Source organism: Fusarium vanettenii (genome assembly GCF_000151355.1).
Source record: "Fusarium vanettenii 77-13-4 chromosome 6 genomic scaffold NECHAsca_33_chr6_1_0, whole genome shotgun sequence".
Classification (NCBI taxonomy): Eukaryota; Fungi; Ascomycota; class Sordariomycetes; order Hypocreales; family Nectriaceae; genus Fusarium; species Fusarium vanettenii.
Genome location: NW_003315852.1, coordinates 120,970 through 140,079, shown reverse-complemented (window position 1 = coordinate 140,079; position 19,110 = coordinate 120,970). Strand labels below are relative to the sequence as shown.

The following is a 19,110-nucleotide window of genomic DNA, read 5'->3' as shown; positions in this document are numbered from 1 at the left end:
ACATGTATTCAGCACAAGTCTTGGTCTTCCATGTGCTCATGCACTTCAACGTCTATTGGCATCAGAGCAGCCCCTTCAGCTACAGCATTTCCACTCACACTGGCGCCTCCAACGCTCAGGGACCCCCCTGCTGCTTATTGAACCTCATAAGCAGTTTGATCATCTAGCAGCTAAATCTACACTGCCACCGTCAAGCACACAGCGTGAGCCTTCCGCCTTTGAAGCTATCGAGAATGCAGTACGTCAAAAGGCACCGCCAACGTGCTCGAAGTGCCATATCAAGGGTCATAGGATGGGCTCCAAAGCATGCCTCTTGCGCTACGACGACCTATTGCCAGCCCCAACTCAACCTTCCACGACAATGCATACAGTGACACATATATCCTCTCGCTCTGTCACCCGCTCATTATCGCCTGGGTCCCCATCAGGAGCCTCTGTTGTCTCTGAGACTATTACAACCACACATACAACCACACATACAACGATCCGGGTTATATCCCCCCCGGCAGTGGTGCCACCAGCTGTTGCGGAAGCCCCGGTGCTACGAGCTGGTGATCCCCGTGCTATTTATCAACGATATACGGACTCACGGGCGGCCTGGTATGATATGTTGCCCCGGGGAGTCCCAAGGACCAACCAATCATATAGGAAGGCTATGGGGCTGCCAATGCGCTACAGCAAAGCGGAATATGAGTGGTGCCTTGACTATAAGCAGATGGGGAGACACTGCAAGGCGGGAAGAAGTATTAGAGATTGGACTAAGGAGGAGCAGATGAGTTATCTTGACTGGGATAAGGCTGAGAGTGAGCGTGTTGAGCGTAACGTAGCGAAAGAGATGGCACAACAGCCTTTCTCAGGGCGGCGAGGTATGCAGGGAATATGGAATGCCGCTGAGGAAGATCTTGAAGTACAGGAGGGATTCTATCAGACTAGGAACCCCCCCCATTAACATTTGAAGGAGCAATGTAGTATATGATTTATATATATCAATAGAAGGACAAAGAAATTACCAATCTCCGAGTATACTTACAGTGGCTCAATGGCTCAATTTAACAGAGTAATCATTAAGTGTATACGTAGCATAAAGTAGACTTGGTTATCACGCATATTCAATATAGTAACAATGCCATAAGGCAGGCTTTTGAACTATCTACTGTGTGCCCTGCCAAGCCCACGTCACATAGCCACTCTGGTCAATACTCCGGATATAGAGCCCTGTCCGCTCTGCCTCCCGGATAGTGGGCACATACCTTGTCATCCCCGTGGCAGGCGTTGGCCATAGGGTCCCGTTGACTGTGTACCGAGGGGGGCCGCGAAGCTCTAGATCCAAGCCCTCAAGCGTGCCGCGAGTCCACCGTGGGGTTATATCAGGGTGAGGGCGGTGATACTGTGTATTAAGGGCATGGTCGAGCCATGCAACGTGCCAATTTCCCGTAACCAACCATCCCCACGGCATCGTATGAACAGCAACCGGCTCACCTCGAGGAGGGTAGCCAGTGAGATGGGCTCTATCCCTGGCCCCGGGATTCATATCGAAATAGACTGTGGCCGATCTCTCATCTGTGGGCAAGGTATGCTGCGCATACCACTGCTGGACCGCGAAGGGGGGCAAATCATCAGGGCCAAAACGCTGTGGTGCCTGGATTTGCTGGTTGTTCGGAATGGGGGCCAGTACCCATTGATTGCTAGGTGCCCTCGTCGCTGGGGTTACAGTGCTGTCAACGAAGATCGGGATATCAGGGGGGTTCTGACGCTGGCTCTGACGACGATTGAACATCTTGAATATGGTGTTGTATATGAGAATAGAGAGCATCTTTCAACAAAGAAGTCCTGGCCTTATATATCTCATACGTTGAGTCGATTCACTTACATCGTCGTTGTCACTTTGGTATGCTTCACGGCCTCGGGGGGCCTTATCCGCTACGCATGACCAACGACAATGGATGACATATGATTCATTGAATAGCTATACTCCTACTGAATCACTCACGATGTTCAATTGCATGCATCACGGCTGCTTCATTGTATGAAGAAGATATCTCTCACTTACACACTTTGGCGGGCTTACATATCAGATCTTATTTGCACAGCCGGCTGTGCGCCGATCACGTGGTCTTATTTGCACAGCCGGCTGTGCACGTACTGCTCGCCCTATTTCCCATTCATATTATTCAGCGTTGACTTTTTCGAAGGCAAGTGGGCGAATCGGCAAAGTCCTGACTGAACACATCCTCATGACAGGGCAACACGAGGTCACGGCCATAACTCTTAGGAACTTCCCGATTGTTCTATAAATAGTAAAGCTATTATATTTAAACTCTCCCTAAGGTCCCTAGTAAATGCCTGGGATCAGACGATAAGGGACACGAGCCTTAATTGCTTTCCACTCTTCTTTATACTAAGACTATATCAGCGTGGCTAAGAAGAGCAAGACTCGCACAACTTACCCTGTCAGAAAGATACGCGTCAAGCACCGGGACGCCCCGTGCAGCAAAATCGTAGAAGAAAAAGGCAAAAACTGCAATGCCCCACGCCCATCCCCCAGAAGCCAACGCGTACGCTGATCTCCAGATGGTGTAGCCCCCGTAGTTGACATGTCTCGCAAGCGAGAACAGACCACCGGCGTATGGCTTCCCCTTGTTAGCAGGGTCCCTCTTAAAGGCCGTCCGCTGGATCTCCGAGACGGCCTCCATTAGGATGCCAATTAGGTAGAATCCAACGGCAGATAGCAGCAGCGGCGAGGCCAGGTTCCCCGAGTCTGGGGTCTGGGACGTGACGGCCCAGACGGAAAAGACGGTGTTGAGAGAGTTGAGGACCGTGTTGAATAGGGCCACTGTGACTGCTGACGAGGGGGACATTTCTTGCTCGAGGACAAGAAAGATGTGGGTGATCTGCTTCAGGCTGCTGCCGAATGCCATAGCTGCGATGAGGTTGTAGTAAGGTCGTAGATGCATCGATCCATCGACGATGAGATTGGCGGCAAGGGAGGTGCCGCCGACTACACGAACTAGGTCCGAGGCCCACCCACGACGGAGGAGTGCGTACTGGAGAAAGGCGTCTGCGGCACGGAGTCCGACAAAGACGGTTGTGCCAAACCAGTTGATGCGTTTGACGCGGGATACATTGTCGCGGAGCTCTTTTGCCATCACGCAGGGTGTTGGGGAACTTTACTATGTTATGGGCAAAAGTGGGAAGGGGCCAAGGGACAATAGCAAGGGTGTTCAGACAATTGAGGTGAATGCAGTGAATGCAAATAACAACAGCCGCGACCTCCAAATTATAGGAAAATTCAACCCGGCCATTGACCTGCAGGTAGTCGCTCACATTGAAGCAACGCGAGCTGACAAATCCTCACATTGTCGATTGACGATGGGATGTAAATCACAACTCCAGAGTTTGTTGCTCCGGAAGGCTAACCTGATTAGACTTGATTGGCATTGACAGCATATATCGGACCGCGCGCCCCGAGCATCGACATTCTCCCTGTGCTCGGAAACGTCAGTTCTCCGAATACCGAGTTATCGCAAGATCCACGTTCCCTTAGCCATCCTGCTCACTGAGACCAACGGTTCGTGCGTTCAACCATTTACGCCCGAGATGCAATCAACCATGAATGTCCTCATCACAAGGTCAAGCCGAGGTATTCCCACGTTCTTCCAGCCAATCTACCGCTCATATCTCCAAGGCATTGGAAAGGCCCTTTTAACATCATACATCTCCAGACCTAATCATACCATCATCGCCGCCGTGCGAGACCCCTAGCTCCAAAGTCCTGCATGTCATTCCCCCCCACCCCTCGGCCAAGACAGCAAGGCCATCCTGACCAAGTTCGATAGTCCCTCCGAGGCCGACTACAACGTAGCAATAGATATCTTGAGATCCTAGCATGGCACAATGAAACTTGACCTCGTCATCGCCAACGCCGGCATCTCAAATCACTTTGGCAACCCGGCCATTACGCCTGTCCATGAAATGACGCACCATTGCACGATCAACGCTTTCGGTCCCCTGCTCCTCTTTCAGGCGACTTCGTCTCTGCTCTCGGCCTCGCCCGCGCCAAGTTTGTGGCCGTGTCGTCTGGCGCGGGGGAGCATCGTCGGGATGGACACGCTACAGGTTGAGAACACGGCTTATGGGTCGTCCAAGGCGGCGTTGAATTTCATCACGAGGAGGATACATTTTGAAAATCGGTGGTTGATTTCTTTTTCTGTTAATCCTGGTTTTACCCTAACCCTAAGTTGTAGACGGATGCATGCATACTCCTAGTTTTCATCGACCTGTGCTTGTGCTAACTTTCTAGCTTGGAAACCATGCGGCAAGGAGCTTGGGGCTGGCAAAGGCCCCTGTTTCGGCGTAGGATGGTGTGAATGTCTTGATTGGGATTATTGACAAGGCGACAAGCCAGGAGGCATCGGGGAGGTTCTGGTCTTGGGTTGGGCGAGAATTTGCGTGATAGACTTGATTTGAGGGAGTCCTCTTTTAGGCTAGTGGTCCTTGGTTCGAAGATATCCCGACGTTAATCGTGCTTCGGGGTCCCCTGCGTCGTTGGCAACCGTATACCCTCACATCCAGGCTGTATCCTATCCCCTCAGCGCAGAACCTCCCCGATCAAGAAGATGGCATCCTTGTTGCTAAAGTCTGAAACATCTGCCATAATCTCCCCCACCTCCGGTCCAGCAAATGCCGTCTTAACCTGCTCTACATTGTCCCAGGTGACGACAGATCCAAAGGCGTAGAGAGAAGGCGACCCGTCTAATCCGTCGATAAACTTTGTGGCTGACCAGCTTATGATGCCGTATTTAGCCCAGCGCTCTTTGATTAAGGGCATATGCTTGGTTAGGTAGTAGTCGATATTGTATTTGGCGTCGGGGACGTTGGGGAAGACGACTGTAACGGTGGCGGCCATAGTGGATAGAGGGACGTGGTAGTTTTCTTAAAATGTTTGAATGAGCGTTGTGAGACAGATGCCTGCGGTGACTATCCCAGTGGTAATATATAATAGCTGAAGCGACATCAGTTTATAATCAAGTCTCGCGCACGCCGCCTGCCCCAGACCGGTATTAACGGACTTTATGTCCTTTCTCCAGTCGGCCCGAACTCACGACTGATATCATGCATGCCGTAAGTAAGTTTAGCTAGTGGAAGCAAGGCAGCTTAAAATAAACCAAGGGATTAAGCGCCAAAACCAACGGTCGAGAGTCTATTTAAGCAGGCCGTCACCAGAATGTCTCAAAAGCAACCATTGAAGATCCTACACGTTTAATCCAGTTACCATTCCCATCATGTCTCCTAAGCCGAAGCTTCTCATTATCCTTACGTCCCAGGATATCCTTCCCACACGGGATAACATGAAGACGGGCTGGTACCTCCCTGAGCTCGTCCACCCGTACAACATGCTCGTACCCCACGTCGACGTCGTTATAGCCTCTCCAAAGGGTGGTGAAGCTCCAATTGATCCGTACTCGGTTGAAGAAACCAAAGATGACGCCGCTTGCCAGGCATTCTTGAGAGATAATGAACCGCTCTGGAAGAACACCACGAAGCTAGAGAGCTTCCTAGGCAGGAGCTCCGAATTTGCAGGCATCTTCTTTGTCGGCGGTCACGGCCGTCAGTATCCTCTTCTTGTTGCCAGACACATCTCTAACACCACAACAGCCATGTTCGACCTCGCTGTGGATAGCATATCCCAGGAGCTTATCCGGGAATTCTACGAGGCCGGAAAGATCGTCTCGGCTGTATGCCACGGCCCCGCCGCGCTGGTCAACGTCAAGCTCTCAGACGGGACGTATATGGTGCAGGGACACGCTATCACGGGCTTCTCCAACGCCGAGGAGGATGCCTACCAGTTTACTGATGCGATGCCGTTCTTACTTGAGGACGAGTTGAAGAAGCACGGGGGGAACTACGAGAAGGCGGACCAGCCGTTTGGCATCAGGGTGGTTGTTAGTGGAAATCTGGTCACGGGGCAGAATCCTCCGAGCGCGGGCGTGATTGGGGGGAGTTTGGTGGAAGAGATCCAGAGGAGAGAGGCGTGAGCATGGATGCTATGAAATAGATTAGGGTAGTACACGCTCATTTTGGTTTTCTACCGAACCTTGTAAATGCATCCCTGCATTAGTGCCTCCTCTGCACTAGACAAAACGGGCTAGCCATCCGGAGTCTGCTGGAAGCGGTCAACCTTGAGTTACTGGAGTGACGTAGGTTCTCTTGGTTCGTGCCCAGAATGCCCAAGCCTCAAAGGCATGGTGCTTTCCTCTGATAGGAATGGCTTGACCCAAACTCCGGATGGCTTACCCCTTCTGATAAAAGGTGGTCTCCCCCCAACCGGCCGGTTTTAGTTATCCCGATACAACTCATTCGCTCTCAAGGAGAGGCCAAGCAGGAGCCCAGATCAAGCGTCATGGTCAACAGAGGCCGGCCATCAAAGGATTGTCTTCCCTGTCGGAAGAGGAAGCTCCGGGTATGACACCATCCCTGTCCCACATTCCAAACAGCTAGTAGTGGGCGAATCGTCCATCATCTTAAGTTGCTGATGGAGAGATAGTGTGACTTGAAGGCTGGGACCTGTGGTCAGTGCCAGAGAGCCGGGCTAGAGTGCCATGGATACCGCAACCCTCAGGACCTAGTCTTTCGCGACCAGACCGACGTAGCCAGGCACAAGGTGCTAGCCCGTGTAGGCGTGCCCGTACTGAACCTGGACATGGATACACGATGTCGAGACACCTTCTTTGCCCTGTACGTCACCGGCATCTCACGTAGCTGCACATCTCTTGTGCCTCTCTACATAAACGCCCCAGCCACAGGACACCTAGCATGCAGCGTCGACGCAGTCAGTCTAGCGTTTGCGGGAGTCCAGTTCGAGAGTCAGGAAGCGATGAGTTTGGCAAGCAAGAGGTACGTGACAGCCTTACAGAACCTGGGTCAAGCTCTGCGCCACCCGAGGGCCCTGAGAAGCGACCAGACGCTACAGTCGGTGCTGCTGCTGGACCTATACGAGAAGATCTGCGGGCAGGACACGCAGCAACCTCGTTCTTGGATAAGCCATATCCAGGGGGCAATGTCCCTCATCGAGGCGCGGGGGAATTTCGATCTCTCCAGCCCGATTGCCTGCGAGCTGGCGAGGAATGTGGTGACGACGTTGACCATTAGCTGCGGCGCTGTCAAGGCCCCCGTCCCTGATAGTGTGCTGCTGTTGCGAAGAAGGCTCGATGGCCATGTCCTCGATACGAAGTGGGAATTTATGAATATTCTGCTAGACATTGTGAATCTGAGGGCCGACATACACAACGGCAGGTGGTTGAATCACACAGCCGAGGCAGCTGAAAGGGCAAAGGGGCTCGACCGCAGGCTCGTTAGCCTAGAGCAGAAACTACCAGAGGATTGGAAACCCGTCCCTTGCTTTACCACCATCAGGCACAAGCCACTCCTCCTAGATGGCTATCACGACGCCTACCCAAATCACTTTGTGACGCAGCTATGGAATACTCTCAGGGCAATGCGTCTAGAAATGACCAAGATAATCAAGGACCACGACCCAAGTTCCGAAGCCGCCGCCTCCAAGACGATCAATAGCACCGCGCGGAAAATATGCCACGCGGTGCCCCAGTTCATGCTCCCTGGGTCGAGGCCCGAGAACGCAGGGCCATTCTCCCCGATGGAGAAGCTTCAGTGCAGGTCACTGCTGTCGTGTCTGTACCTCGCGGCCCAGCTGTTGGCGGATGAGCATCTGCGGGAGTGGACATGCGCGTGCATGGAGTACATAGCTGAGAGGGGGGGAATGAGGGTGGCGAGGGATATTGCGGGTATAATACGGGGGAGGATGGATGTTGACTACTGGACTGTGTGGGCGATGACGGGGTGTTATGCGATGGCTGCATAGATGTCCATAATTATCATCCCCTGCCCGTTTCCTGAGACTAGGTTCAGCACATAGCTGGCATGGGCAGTTTCGGCACTCGGGGGGTTTCTCAAGTCCGTTGTGGTGTTCTCGGCTTCAAGCGCTTCATCGGCTTCAAACGCATCGCCTTCTACCGTCGCTCGCAGCATCGAGTCGGAAGGCTAGCCCATCAAGGACAGAGCTTAACCATACTCGGAATTCTATAAAATCACCAACTCCATCGTCTACTCATTATGATCAAGAATAACCCGGTCAGTAAACTTGCCTCAGAATATCCTCCCCATATAAGCACGCCCTCCTCCTCGGCGCCACCTACGGCATAGGCGCCGCCCTCGCAGACAAGTTCATCCTTGAGGGCAGCAAAGTCATCGCCATCGGCCCTCGTTAGGATCGACTTGACGCGTTTATGCAGAAGCACGGGGCTATTTCTGCAGAGCGCCACGGCATACCGAAATTCGCCGTTGTGGAAGTGTCTATTGCACGCTTCACAAATGACGGACCGAAGTCTTTCTGGAAACACATTTTGTCTGGTACAATATTCAAAACCTGGATACGAGCTACAATAGCTGTCCTACTTCTCTTTGTGGTGGCGGCTAAGTTCACCTCTACCCTTGTTGTCACAGATCTCCGAGAGTCACGGGCCGGCTCGTTCGACCAAAGTGTGAGCTTTAGGTTTACCTACGAGTCCCTTAAAACATCAGTTTCTACACCCTTGCCTCTCATAGGGTCTGCTTACGACTACTGGGTCAACAAACCTTCATCGTCCGAGATATTTGCGGAGTATTGGAAACCTGGCAAGTCCGGGGAGGACATCGACGATACGGGACCGACCGTCATAGCCCTCCTCCCAATACCCCTTCAATCTGAGAGGGAAATCCTCAAGTCCTTCAAAGGTATGGCTCGAGTTATCGACACCCGTGTCGTATGCATCAAACCCGAGTTCAGTTCGCGATTCTGCTATGAACCCGACGCTTCATAAAACTATCATATCTGCGGAAATATCACGGCCGACCTGTCGAGCATGCCACAACACGACCGGTCTGGGAAGTTGGAAGGTGAAAGATGGCAGTATTCCACCGGCTTCAGATGCCCAATCCTCGATGCCCCGGATTACTTCCCTGGGCAGCAGAAATGGATCCTCAGCAGCGTCACAGGCGGTGTTGCCCTCACTCCGCGATTGACCAATGCTCCCTTTTTTGAAGACTCGGATTTGATCCGTGGAAATGCCTGGCTGTTGATCGATACCGGGTCAATGCACGAGTCGGAATCTGTCTCTCCGGAACGGTGGACATCTAATTCTACGTGGGATCGCCTGAATTCAGCTGGGTCTGGTCCCTGGCTGCGGCAATGGAGTCGGGCTACAGCCGCGGACGGGAAGACAGAAACAGACTACCAGTTGCAGATGACACTGTGTTATAGCAACCGTGGAGCTTCCGAGTGAGTTTATCGTTGAGGTTCTCATCGTGAAAATAGACTCTTGACTTGGTTCTTGAAAGCATCGAGCACCTCAATATCACGGCATCCACTACTTCCGACCATACTGAACCGGTCTTTCGATACGATGCGAACACCAATCAATACGACACATCTGAGGTTCGGAACCAGCTTGGTGCTGCCGGTCGCAAAGGAGAGCGAAACAATACCGAGCGAGCGATACTCACCATTTCGGAACACGACATGAACGCATCTCTTGCAGCGATACAGGGGAAGGCTCTCATACCCCCCTACATCAACAATTTAACGGGAGACTGGCTACAGAAGTTCTTGACCCTTCCAGGAGGCAAGGATCTAGAACTTTGCCCGTTGTGCAGTCCAGATCTCATCCTATTTCAGATTGCCGATTCTCTTGTCTCTCAGCTCTTTACTGACGTCTTTAACATTATCGACTCTCCGGCGCTTGCAATACAAGCATTCAACACGCCCCTCTATAGACTCACATACTATGGTCACATTTCTGCGTTTGCACTGGCGACTGATAACACAACCATTACCCGAATTCGACCGTGTTCGGGCACCAGAGAAACGATGGGGGCTGATAGCAGTGCTGATCATCATCGGTGGCAACTTGCTTCTCTTTCTCATTATTACCGTAATATTCCTGGAAGCAACTAGCTAGAGCTTCATCCAAACCGCATGGCATGCCGTGGCGCAAGTGTCCCAGAGCGAAGAGGCTCAGCCACTCTTAAAGGAGGCGACTCTGGCTGCGGATAAGGATATGGATTGCTTGATTCATGGTCGTGAGCCCCCCAAAGGGATCGTCGCCAATGTGAAAGACTTCTTCCTCGATATAAGACGACTCTTTAAGATGAGAGATACTAAAGATTCGGAAAAGCTTTCTGTTAAGAATGGGGTCTTCACTACGTTTAGCTCCCGGTAGTGTGTTTGAAATGGAGCGACAGCCAAGACCATGATGAACAATGTCCTCAGGGATGCTTCCTATGAAAGAGGGCGACAGCTATACTAGACTTACTTCAACTTCTCTGATATTGTCAAACCACGTCTTGTTATCCAAAATAAACCATCCCAAACGTGCAAACTTGCCGTCCTTTGTTTCGCGGAGCATCAACCCTTCTTCAGCCGTGAGCTGTAAGCACCACATTTCTTGAACCTTCTCAGCAGGAAAGTCAAAGGCTCCTAAAGCAACAAAGAGCGATAAGTCCGTGTTAATAGTGTCTTGCTCTGCATCCTTACGCCCAAGCAGCGACCCGTGCCAAGTCATTGTGGGCACGTACCAGTACCGCTTGCTGAGGCTCTTGAGGTATTCAGAGTCAGATGTTTCTAGAACAATGGCTTTTGCCATGCGCCCCCAAAATTGGAGCTCGCAGTGTGGCATATGAAGTGTGTTAGGGCTGCAACGGATGTCTGGTGACCATCGATCAGGGTCTCGCAACTTCGGTCTGACTTTGATGAAGCCTTGGCTCTTATACTTGACCAACTTGCGTTTGAATGCATCACGGCTCGCGTACAAGACGGAGCCTTGGATAGCAGCCCAGGACCACGAAGGTGCCCGGACCACCGGTGCAGGGGCGAATCTTGTTGGTAGGGGTCTTGTCCCTGGACCAAAACGCGATCCCATCAGATGACCGGGCCTCCATAATAAACCACGGACAAGATCACACTCCCACAGGCCAGCCAAATATCGAGACCCCAAGACCTCCGAAATAGGCAAAGCGATCGAGGCAATAGCGGCAAAGATGTCGTGGGGATTTGATAGGTGCCGCTTAGTGTAAGTGAAAATGACCCAGTCCCACTGCTTGAGAAGCTTCTCCCTCCTTACTGAGAGATCCGCATCTACCCCGTAGAGAACAGCTTGGAGAGATGTGGTGCTGCTATCGTCCCCAACATGACCGTCCTCATAGTAACTGCGACTGCGGCACGAGAAAACGAGTTGCTCTGGTGCAAAGATGATGGTACGACGACCAAGTAGCTTTTCCTGAAAGCACCAACCCCGGGTCTCAGTTGGACCAAGGTCACGCGACCTTTTCACACCTATAAAGACGCTTTCCGAACTAGAATCATCTATTGGTATTTGGCAAGGAGGTGCCCGCTGTTGAAGATGGGTGATAAGGAAAGGGTTGCGGGCATCTGAAGACCTCGCGGCGATAACCGTGAGGAATGCGTTGCCATATACTTTTGCCATGAGCTTAGACTCGTGTTCCCAGTCTTGGATATTGCCCTGAATTATGCACAGTGCATCGATCCACACAAACTGGATCCCGAGTGTACGAGCCAGAGCAAATGTGTCGCGATGTGCTGCCACGACGCGAGATTCGTCGATACCCATGAGCATTTCTTCCATGGTTGAGCCGTTTAGTGTGAAAGTATCCGTTGCAGGTCCCCAGCAGTATGAGAGAGCAAGGTATTTCTCTTGTGCCGTCGGTGCCGTAATCACAAGTCGCGGAGCCTGGCCCTTTTCGGGATTGCCGACATTGATGAGTCTGGTAGGCATCTCTAGTGTGCCATCTAAGTGGCACGATTTGTGTAGCCTCTCGCATCGACTGAGCCATGTGTGGATCATATCAACGTAAAGATGAGGGTCATGATCTGCTGTACAGAGCCGGCCCAAGACACGAGGGTTCCCCTTTTCGCTTTAGTTGGTCAGCTTGAAACACAGAAGAACAGCGAACAGAACATGTATACTGACGCATAAACGGCAAGTGTCACCCAGTTCAGAACATCGTTCCTCTCTTGACCTCCAGTGATGGCAGATATCTCTCCACATGCCACCTTTATCTGTGGCTGGGAGAGATTTGCAGAAAAGTCTTGAAAATGACCGTATATCCAGATGCTTGGGTCAAAGTCTTTAACTCCTTCTGGGGCTTCATCTTTGAGTGCAGAGTCAATTTCCGACGCACTCCATTCGAATTTGAAGCCTTCCCAGCAAAGGAAACAGAAGTCGCAACCATTGTCGGCACTCTTCTGGAGAGATGCGAGGTTGGGATGAAAGGCTAGGCGCCCTCGTAGCTTTTCGAGAGTGAGCAGGCGGCAAAAACCACACCGAGCCATGATTCATATCGTCAATGTTTGTTGAAACAAATGACTCAACTCTTGGAGTCGTAAGAGGGGTCATTCTTGTGTCCAATTAGAACCCACCCTGACCGTCTAAGCTGACGTGGCCGAGGCCTGCAGCCCTGTGGCCATCTACCTAACACAACCCAAACACTACTTCCAACTGCAAAGAACTCGGGTGCAATAGCCAACTTAAGGGTTTTACATCAGTCTTTGATTGTCCTCTAGGCCGAGGCCGTTTCTCTCAACTCAATCAGCTTGACGGCGGAATCGACGACGCACTCCTCGAATGGGCGGTACTCGATACCCAAGATGTGCTTTGACTTGGAGTTGTCGACCTCATAAATATTCGGACCAGGGTAGTTTTGTCCTGGCTGCCCAATGGGAGCCTTTCTCTTGTCGGTCTCGGGAATACGGGGAGAAGAACGCAGCACATCAGCCGTTTGCTGATAGCTGTACCGCCCACCAACAATGAAGAATCTCTCATTACCCGCCTCGGGGATCTCCAATGCCCGAACATGCGCCTGAGCAAGGTCACGGACATCAACAAAGCCCCAGAAGGTCGTGTCAGGAACATCTTCAAGTTCGCCAGAGATGAAGCGGTTCATATCCCAGGCAGTGACGTTCAGTGCAGAGAAGGACACGGCATGTGTGGGAGGGCCAAAGACCATCGGGGGGCACAAAACGGTGAGGTCAAAGCCTGGATTTCGCTCCTTCATGAAGTTCCAAGCGGCCTTCTCTGCCAGGGCCTTGGATGCGACGTAAGCAGTAGCACCGTCGGCAGCTTTGGCATAGTCATAGGTGACGTCGTTCCAGTCATGCTCGTTGTACACATGGCCAGGCCAGGACCCTTTGGTCAAGTCGACCATGGCGGCAAAGGAAGATGTAAGGACAACTCGTTTGACGTTCACACCATGCGTGGCAACAGATTCCAAGAGGCCCTCAGTTCCCTTGATAGCTGGAACGAGCATCTCGGTTTCATTGTCTTTGATGTTTAGCGAGAAAGGACTAGCCATGTGCAGAACCTGGGGTTATAGAACTTGTTAGTGGCTTCCACATCTCAAGAAACGAGTTGAGACATCGATGAATGTTGGGTATTGGATCTCACGTACACCATCGACACCCTGAACGGCCTCGCCAAAAGCACCCGAGATAGTCATATCAGGAACCACAACAACGGAGAGCTTGTTCGAGTACTCAGAAAAGGTCTTGAGCACCGCGTCGGCTGAGGTTTGAGAGCGGACAACTCCTCGTACGGCGTAGCCCTGTCGCAGTAGGGTCGTGATGGTATGGGTAGCAATGAAGCCGTTAGCACCGGTAACGAGGATGAGTTTTCCAGAGGAAGCCATCTTGTCTAAATTAGTGGCACTAATGATGAAGAAAAGTGTTGTGGTATGCGGGTGTTTCTGGTGAGATCTGAAGGTACGATGCGAAGTGTAGTTGAGTTGAGAGTCAAAATGTGAGCGAAGCCTAGGGCTCTTTATATCCTTCAAGGAGGAGCCGGCTAGGCACTGAGGCATAACCCTATTCAACGATTCGTCCTCTTTCATCCCCGGTGCCACTTCATTATTGTCTCTTGTGGTTGTAAATACTCCGCCTCCCGTCATGCACCCTCGGCCGCATGAATCGCAATGCGGCCGCGTTGTGCTGCTTCGGCCGCACGTGCAGCTGACCTGATATAGAGGAAACGAGTTTGGCCAGCTCACGTCTCTGGGTTTCGCTGACTTTCGACTAGGATCAAGTAATCATCTAGAAGCAAGGTTAGATATCAAGAAATGATCACCGCTACCGCCATTACTCACGGGCAACTCGCCACCTGCTCTGGATTGTACGGAGGCATCCGTTCAGGATATCTAGCGACCGAGCCATTTGGTCGCTGCCACTTTCATTCAGGTACCACGCTGCTGTAGATGCTCCTTGATAAAGGCAATCACATATGAGCGGGCTTAGCGTGGCAAGTCTGGTCGGCTGTGACAGTTGCAACCCTTGTGCGAATTGAACTACTTCGTCCACCATGGCATGAAACTCGCCAAGGGCCAGTGCCTGCATCTCGGTTTCTTCGGCGCTGTTCAAGCGCCTGTTCGTCTCCGTACACGCATACATGTTGAGAAGAACTGTCTTGGCACTGAAAGCCATAGCATAAGCAACATTGAGGGAGCCAGCCTGTTCGGCTTCTCGCTCCTCTTTGAGAAGTTCCAGTAAGCTATTCAGGGTTCGTAGCAGTTGCATCGCGGTTGTGAACCGAAGCGGCCCCATCAAGGTGCAGTCATCTCTGTGATCGATAATACGTCCCAACAGATGAGCGACCTGGCAGGTTCGTGCGAAGTGGTCCGTTGCTAGTTTGGTCACAGATTCAACGAAAAGGGGCAAACTGGGCGCCGGGTCTCCCTTGTTCCAGCTTTCGGTGTCACAGGGTAAAATCTCGTCCTCGGAGAATCCACCAGCAGAGAGCGGTCGGCACTCGAACCCGATATTGATATGCCTTGAAGGGTTCAGTGAGAGTTTTCAAGAGAAGGTAACGTCATATGAGAATTCATTCACCTTTCGAGTACCAAGACTGCACACCACGTTCGTCTCACCTCTTCCATTTCTCCCCACGTTGTTGGTGGACGGCTCGATGGCGAAGCATGCGTCTTGTCATGTAAGCCCATGACTTGGCCCAGTCTCCCGCACCGCCCAATTGACATGTAAGCAGCTGGGTACATGCCGTGACCCATCTCATATACAGCGATGAGAATAGATGTCTGCAGCACACTAATGGATAAGAAACCACGGCTTTCCAAAGTCATGCAATAATCCTTGACATATCTGTACAAAGGAGTACCAGCAGGGTCATGTTCAGGTCCGGGAACTTGTGAGAGCAACTTCATGGCTGCAAGGAGTATGCTGATCCCTGGCTCTGGCTGCATTCCAGGCGCCCTAGTCTCACGCCCAAGCCTGCGCTTTGACACAATGGGCAACCAAAGGTGGATGCTGTCGAAGTATACATGAGCAATTTCCTCAATTTCTGCGGCTGAACCCAGTTCATCGAGAAGTTTCTGCGGTATGGACACGAATGGAGGAGTCAGAAAATTGCCTCTCTGCCGAAACACGGGATTGTCGAGAAAGAAAGCTGAGCACGGCAGAGAAGCTCCAAGGTGGTGGGTCATGGGCGGTGCGCGGGGAGACCAAGTGGCGATCCCCATGTCCAGATCTTCTTCCTCCACAGGTGACGAGACTGGCCGCAAGTTGCCTAAACTCGTCGCGGATAGGCTACTGGCCGAGTTGCGTGTGGTCGTAACAGAAGAGCCGTTCCGAAGGGCCGATTCAAGGGAAGCGACGCGTGTCCGTAGCCAGTTGAGCTCGTCGTTCTTCTCAGTAACAGACGAGTAGTCGCACTCCCTGCCGCTTCGGCGACATGTACCGCATTGCGGAAACCTCTTGTCACATCTCCGCTTCTGTTTACGGCAAAACTGACAAGCTTGTTGTGGCTGCTCTAGACCGGACATGGCATGCGCGGGGTGAGACAATGTGCAAGGAGACAATATCGATAGTCGAAAGGTCAATGACCATGGGCGGGCGGAGGTGCGGGTGGGCACTTAAAAGGTGCGGCCGAGTATGTCGAAGTGCGGCCGCATGTCGGCCGCATCGACCACATTGTTCGCATGCTTACCATCCGGATAAACGCCAAGGATAAGCAATGAGGGGTGGCTCCAAGATCCTCTCCCACACTTGAGATTGTGTGCTAGAGCCTTGGGGTGTACATAGCACAACCATGTTGGATGCATAAGCTCTTTATGCATTTCTATGATGTATCCTCTCACAAGATGAGTCTGGTAGAGGATGGCTAGCAGGCTAGCGAGCTGAAAAGCTGTGGCTGGCTGATGGTCTGTGGCTTGGTATGGACACGGGTGAATGTGAATGGTAGGGCTGGTCTGGGCCGTTCCTAGACTCAGCCATGTCTAGGACGGAATACACTCGAGGAGGCCAGATGGCCATCCGAAAGCCTATCAAGTAAAGGGCAATACTATACTAATCTTCAGCATATGGCTCGGATGCATGTGCAAATGGCTTTTTAACTGAAGCCTTGTGTGCTAAGTGATAAGAAGCATGGCCTCAAAAATGTATAAAAGGACTCGCATGGCCCTCGCTCAGCTACTTCTCTGACAGGCATTGACAGCCTTGCCAAATCTTTTACATAAAGACGATGACTTCTAAAATTATCGAAGGGGGCCTTGCCGCCTCGAAGTCTTTTTTTGCCATATTGAGTGCCTTCTTCCTCGGAATGCTGTCTTTTCTTGGGCCCGTCTTTAAATCTCTTTTTATTGGTTTCTGGAAGATCGTCAACAATTTCGTCCACTGGCATAAACTCCCTGCCTGGATCGGCATCTTCAACCTCCTCGCTTTGCGCTATGAGCTTCGCAAGAAGAACTTGTACGACACTTATACTGACGCTGGGTCTCAGGGTACGGTCGCATCATGCCCAATGAAGGACTCCAAGTTCATCTCTTCGCGAAATTCGAATGGCTATTTCAATGATCTTGGTGCACCCAAGATGGGATGCGTTGGAATGAGGTTCGGTCGCAATGTGCCGAGAGATCAAACCAAACCACCCAGCGAGGAGGAGCTTCTCACACCGAATCCGAGAGTCATCTCTAAGAGAATCCTTGCGCGGCCCGATGGCGAGTTCAAGCCTGCGGTCATTGTGAACTTGCTCGCTGCTGCTTGGATCCAGTTTCAGGTGCATGATTGGGCGCAGCACAAGTTTGACACGAGCAAAGAGACTCACATTGACATTCCCTTGAACCCAGATGATGGATGGTCTGACAAGAAGATGGACGTTCCACGCACTAAAAAAGCCGAGGATGATCTCTCTGAGCAGGATGTTGAAACACCAGCATACGACAACGAGAACACACACTGGTGGGATGCCTCCCAGATCTATGGATCTACCGAGGACAAAACGAAAGAACTGCGGGCCAAGTGTCATAAGACTCATCCCGGCCAGCTCGCAGTTACGGTTGGCGACGGAGAGCAGTTCTTGCCCCGTGGGGATGACGGGATCCCCCTCACAGGGTTTCGTCAGAATTGGTGGCTTGGGCTTGAACTCTTGCACACCCTCTTCGCCCTCGAACATAACGCCATCGCTAAGCAACTTCACCTTTCAAATCCTACATGGTCGAGCGATCGGATCTTCGACACTGCCAGACTAGTCAACTGTGCGCTTATGGCCAAGATCCATACTGTCGAGTGGACGCCTGGTATCCTGCAACATCCCACCTTACAGATCGCCATGGATGCAAACTGGTGGGGGCTTCTTGGCGAAAAGGTGAGTCTGATAACTCTTTGTTGTTTAAATACGTCGTATTCAGTATATGAGAAACTAACTGGGTTATACTAGCTCTGGCACGTCTTTGGAAGGCCTTTTGGAAACAAGTCCGAGGTTCTTTCTGGCATTCCAGGCTCGGATGTGAACCACGATAATGTCCCATATTCTCTTACCGAGGAGTTTGTGTCTGTCTACCGTCTCCACCCTCTCATTCCTGACAACATCGCCTTCTTCAACGTCAAGGACGGCCAGCACGAGGGTACTCTCTCAATCAAGGAAGTTGCTTTCGAGTCCGCCCGCAAACCTCTAGAGGAAAAGGCTCAAGACGAGGAGGGAGATAACGGACGCTTAGGACTGGACTTTGCGGACGTTTTTTACTCCTTCGGCGTTAACTACCCAGGTGCGATACGTGCCCACAACATGCCCAACTTCCTCCGGGATTTGAAGATCCCGAAGGACGATGACTTTCCCGAGGGCCGTCACTTAGATCTGGGGGCTATCGACATCCTTCGAGACCGTGAACGCGGTGTCCCTCGGTACAATGCCTTCCGTCGTTTGTTTCACATGCCCCCCGCCCGCACCTTTATCGAGCTCACTGGTGACGATGAGAAGCTGGCTGCTGAACTGGACGAGGTCTACAACGGTGACATTGAGGCCGTGGACCTCCTTGTTGGCACTCTCAGCGAGCCTCTGCCCGAAGGTTTTGGTTTCAGTGACACCGCCTTCCGTGTGTTCATTCTGATGGCCAGTCGCCGTATCAAGTCTGACCGGTTCCTTGCTGGCGATGGTTGGTGCCCAGAGATTTACACCCATGAAGGTATCAGCTGGGTGCAGAACAACACCATGAAAGATGTGCTTTGCAGGCATTTCCCTGAGCTTGCTGGGCCACTGCATAGTGTTAAGAATGTGAGATTCGTTTTAAGTCTAATAAGAAGTGTACTATTGCTAACTTATATGATAGGCTTTTGCTCCCTGGGAGAAAATTGGTCAGACCGACAAATATATGGGCGTGGAGACAAACAAACCAGAGGATCTGGCTGCCGCGAGGGCCTCAGCTAGGGTTTATTAAGCAGATGTAAACCCAACGCGGGCTCATTTCGAGGCACTGGGTGGCCATGCGGAAAGGTATGATACAAGAATGACGACAACTGACCCCGACTCGTTGGCATCTCTTGATGCATTTCCGATGGTTTAGGCGTATTGCAATCAGAACAGTCACAACAATACATAATGAGCCTCCTACCCTAGTTTTCCATTTGTAGTCCTTTCTCCATAGGAAAGCTGCATAGAACTTGTTACTCTCACTTTGTTTTAGGCCGAGAGTTTTGTTGACCTCTGCCTGTTACTAAGCACCGAACCCAGCCTTTGATCCTGTCCTTACAACGTTCTGCATCCA

At 51.7% G+C, this 19,110-nt stretch overlaps 11 protein-coding genes across 11 annotated transcripts; 5 read left to right on the top strand and 6 right to left on the bottom strand.

Annotated features, from left to right (window-relative positions):
- Window positions 1–1,150: 1,150 nt before the first annotated feature.
- Window positions 1,151–1,777, bottom strand: NECHADRAFT_81029 (uncharacterized protein; the record flags this gene model as incomplete). The annotated part of the gene is made up of 1 exon (XM_003042484.1): window positions 1,151–1,777. One exon carries the CDS (start codon window positions 1,775–1,777, stop codon window positions 1,151–1,153), a length of 627 nt encoding a protein of 208 aa, XP_003042530.1.
- Window positions 1,778–2,393: 616 nt separating this feature from the next.
- Window positions 2,394–3,146, bottom strand: NECHADRAFT_42278 (uncharacterized protein; the record flags this gene model as incomplete). Its single annotated transcript, XM_003042483.1, has 1 exon — window positions 2,394–3,146. One exon carries the CDS (start codon window positions 3,144–3,146, stop codon window positions 2,394–2,396), a length of 753 nt encoding a protein of 250 aa, XP_003042529.1.
- A 739-nt stretch (window positions 3,147–3,885) lies between these two features.
- On the top strand, window positions 3,886–4,221 carry NECHADRAFT_8158 (uncharacterized protein; the record flags this gene model as incomplete). The annotated part of the gene is made up of 1 exon (XM_003042573.1): window positions 3,886–4,221. A coding segment is annotated over one exon (336 nt), but the record flags the coding sequence as incomplete, so codon positions are not given.
- Window positions 4,222–4,588: 367 nt separating this feature from the next.
- NECHADRAFT_81027 (uncharacterized protein) lies at window positions 4,589–4,906 on the bottom strand (the record flags this gene model as incomplete). The annotated part of the gene is made up of 1 exon (XM_003042482.1): window positions 4,589–4,906. One exon carries the CDS (start codon window positions 4,904–4,906, stop codon window positions 4,589–4,591), a length of 318 nt encoding a protein of 105 aa, XP_003042528.1.
- A 376-nt stretch (window positions 4,907–5,282) lies between these two features.
- On the top strand, window positions 5,283–6,035 carry NECHADRAFT_42326 (uncharacterized protein; the record flags this gene model as incomplete). Its single annotated transcript, XM_003042572.1, has 2 exons — window positions 5,283–5,607; window positions 5,656–6,035. 2 exons carry the CDS (start codon window positions 5,283–5,285, stop codon window positions 6,033–6,035), a joined length of 705 nt encoding a protein of 234 aa, XP_003042618.1.
- A 365-nt stretch (window positions 6,036–6,400) lies between these two features.
- On the top strand, window positions 6,401–7,879 carry NECHADRAFT_42175 (uncharacterized protein; the record flags this gene model as incomplete). The annotated part of the gene is made up of 2 exons (XM_003042571.1): window positions 6,401–6,460; window positions 6,545–7,879. 2 exons carry the CDS (start codon window positions 6,401–6,403, stop codon window positions 7,877–7,879), a joined length of 1,395 nt encoding a protein of 464 aa, XP_003042617.1.
- A 251-nt stretch (window positions 7,880–8,130) lies between these two features.
- On the top strand, window positions 8,131–10,009 carry NECHADRAFT_81025 (uncharacterized protein; the record flags this gene model as incomplete). The annotated part of the gene is made up of 4 exons (XM_003042570.1): window positions 8,131–8,148; window positions 8,310–8,819; window positions 8,967–9,334; window positions 9,394–10,009. The coding sequence occupies 4 exons, from the start codon at window positions 8,131–8,133 to the stop codon at window positions 10,007–10,009; spliced, it is 1,512 nt and encodes a 503-aa protein (XP_003042616.1).
- Window positions 10,010–10,352: 343 nt separating this feature from the next.
- On the bottom strand, window positions 10,353–12,403 carry NECHADRAFT_42339 (uncharacterized protein; the record flags this gene model as incomplete). Its single annotated transcript, XM_003042481.1, has 2 exons — window positions 10,353–11,985; window positions 12,042–12,403. The coding sequence occupies 2 exons, from the start codon at window positions 12,401–12,403 to the stop codon at window positions 10,353–10,355; spliced, it is 1,995 nt and encodes a 664-aa protein (XP_003042527.1).
- Window positions 12,404–12,630: 227 nt separating this feature from the next.
- Window positions 12,631–13,755, bottom strand: NECHADRAFT_41995 (uncharacterized protein; the record flags this gene model as incomplete). Its single annotated transcript, XM_003042480.1, has 2 exons — window positions 12,631–13,431; window positions 13,519–13,755. The coding sequence occupies 2 exons, from the start codon at window positions 13,753–13,755 to the stop codon at window positions 12,631–12,633; spliced, it is 1,038 nt and encodes a 345-aa protein (XP_003042526.1).
- Window positions 13,756–14,108: 353 nt separating this feature from the next.
- NECHADRAFT_81022 (uncharacterized protein) lies at window positions 14,109–15,894 on the bottom strand (the record flags this gene model as incomplete). The annotated part of the gene is made up of 3 exons (XM_003042479.1): window positions 14,109–14,155; window positions 14,209–14,888; window positions 14,972–15,894. The coding sequence occupies 3 exons, from the start codon at window positions 15,892–15,894 to the stop codon at window positions 14,109–14,111; spliced, it is 1,650 nt and encodes a 549-aa protein (XP_003042525.1).
- A 698-nt stretch (window positions 15,895–16,592) lies between these two features.
- On the top strand, window positions 16,593–18,783 carry NECHADRAFT_42274 (uncharacterized protein; the record flags this gene model as incomplete). The annotated part of the gene is made up of 3 exons (XM_003042569.1): window positions 16,593–17,714; window positions 17,787–18,620; window positions 18,676–18,783. 3 exons carry the CDS (start codon window positions 16,593–16,595, stop codon window positions 18,781–18,783), a joined length of 2,064 nt encoding a protein of 687 aa, XP_003042615.1.
- Window positions 18,784–19,110: the final 327 nt, after the last annotated feature.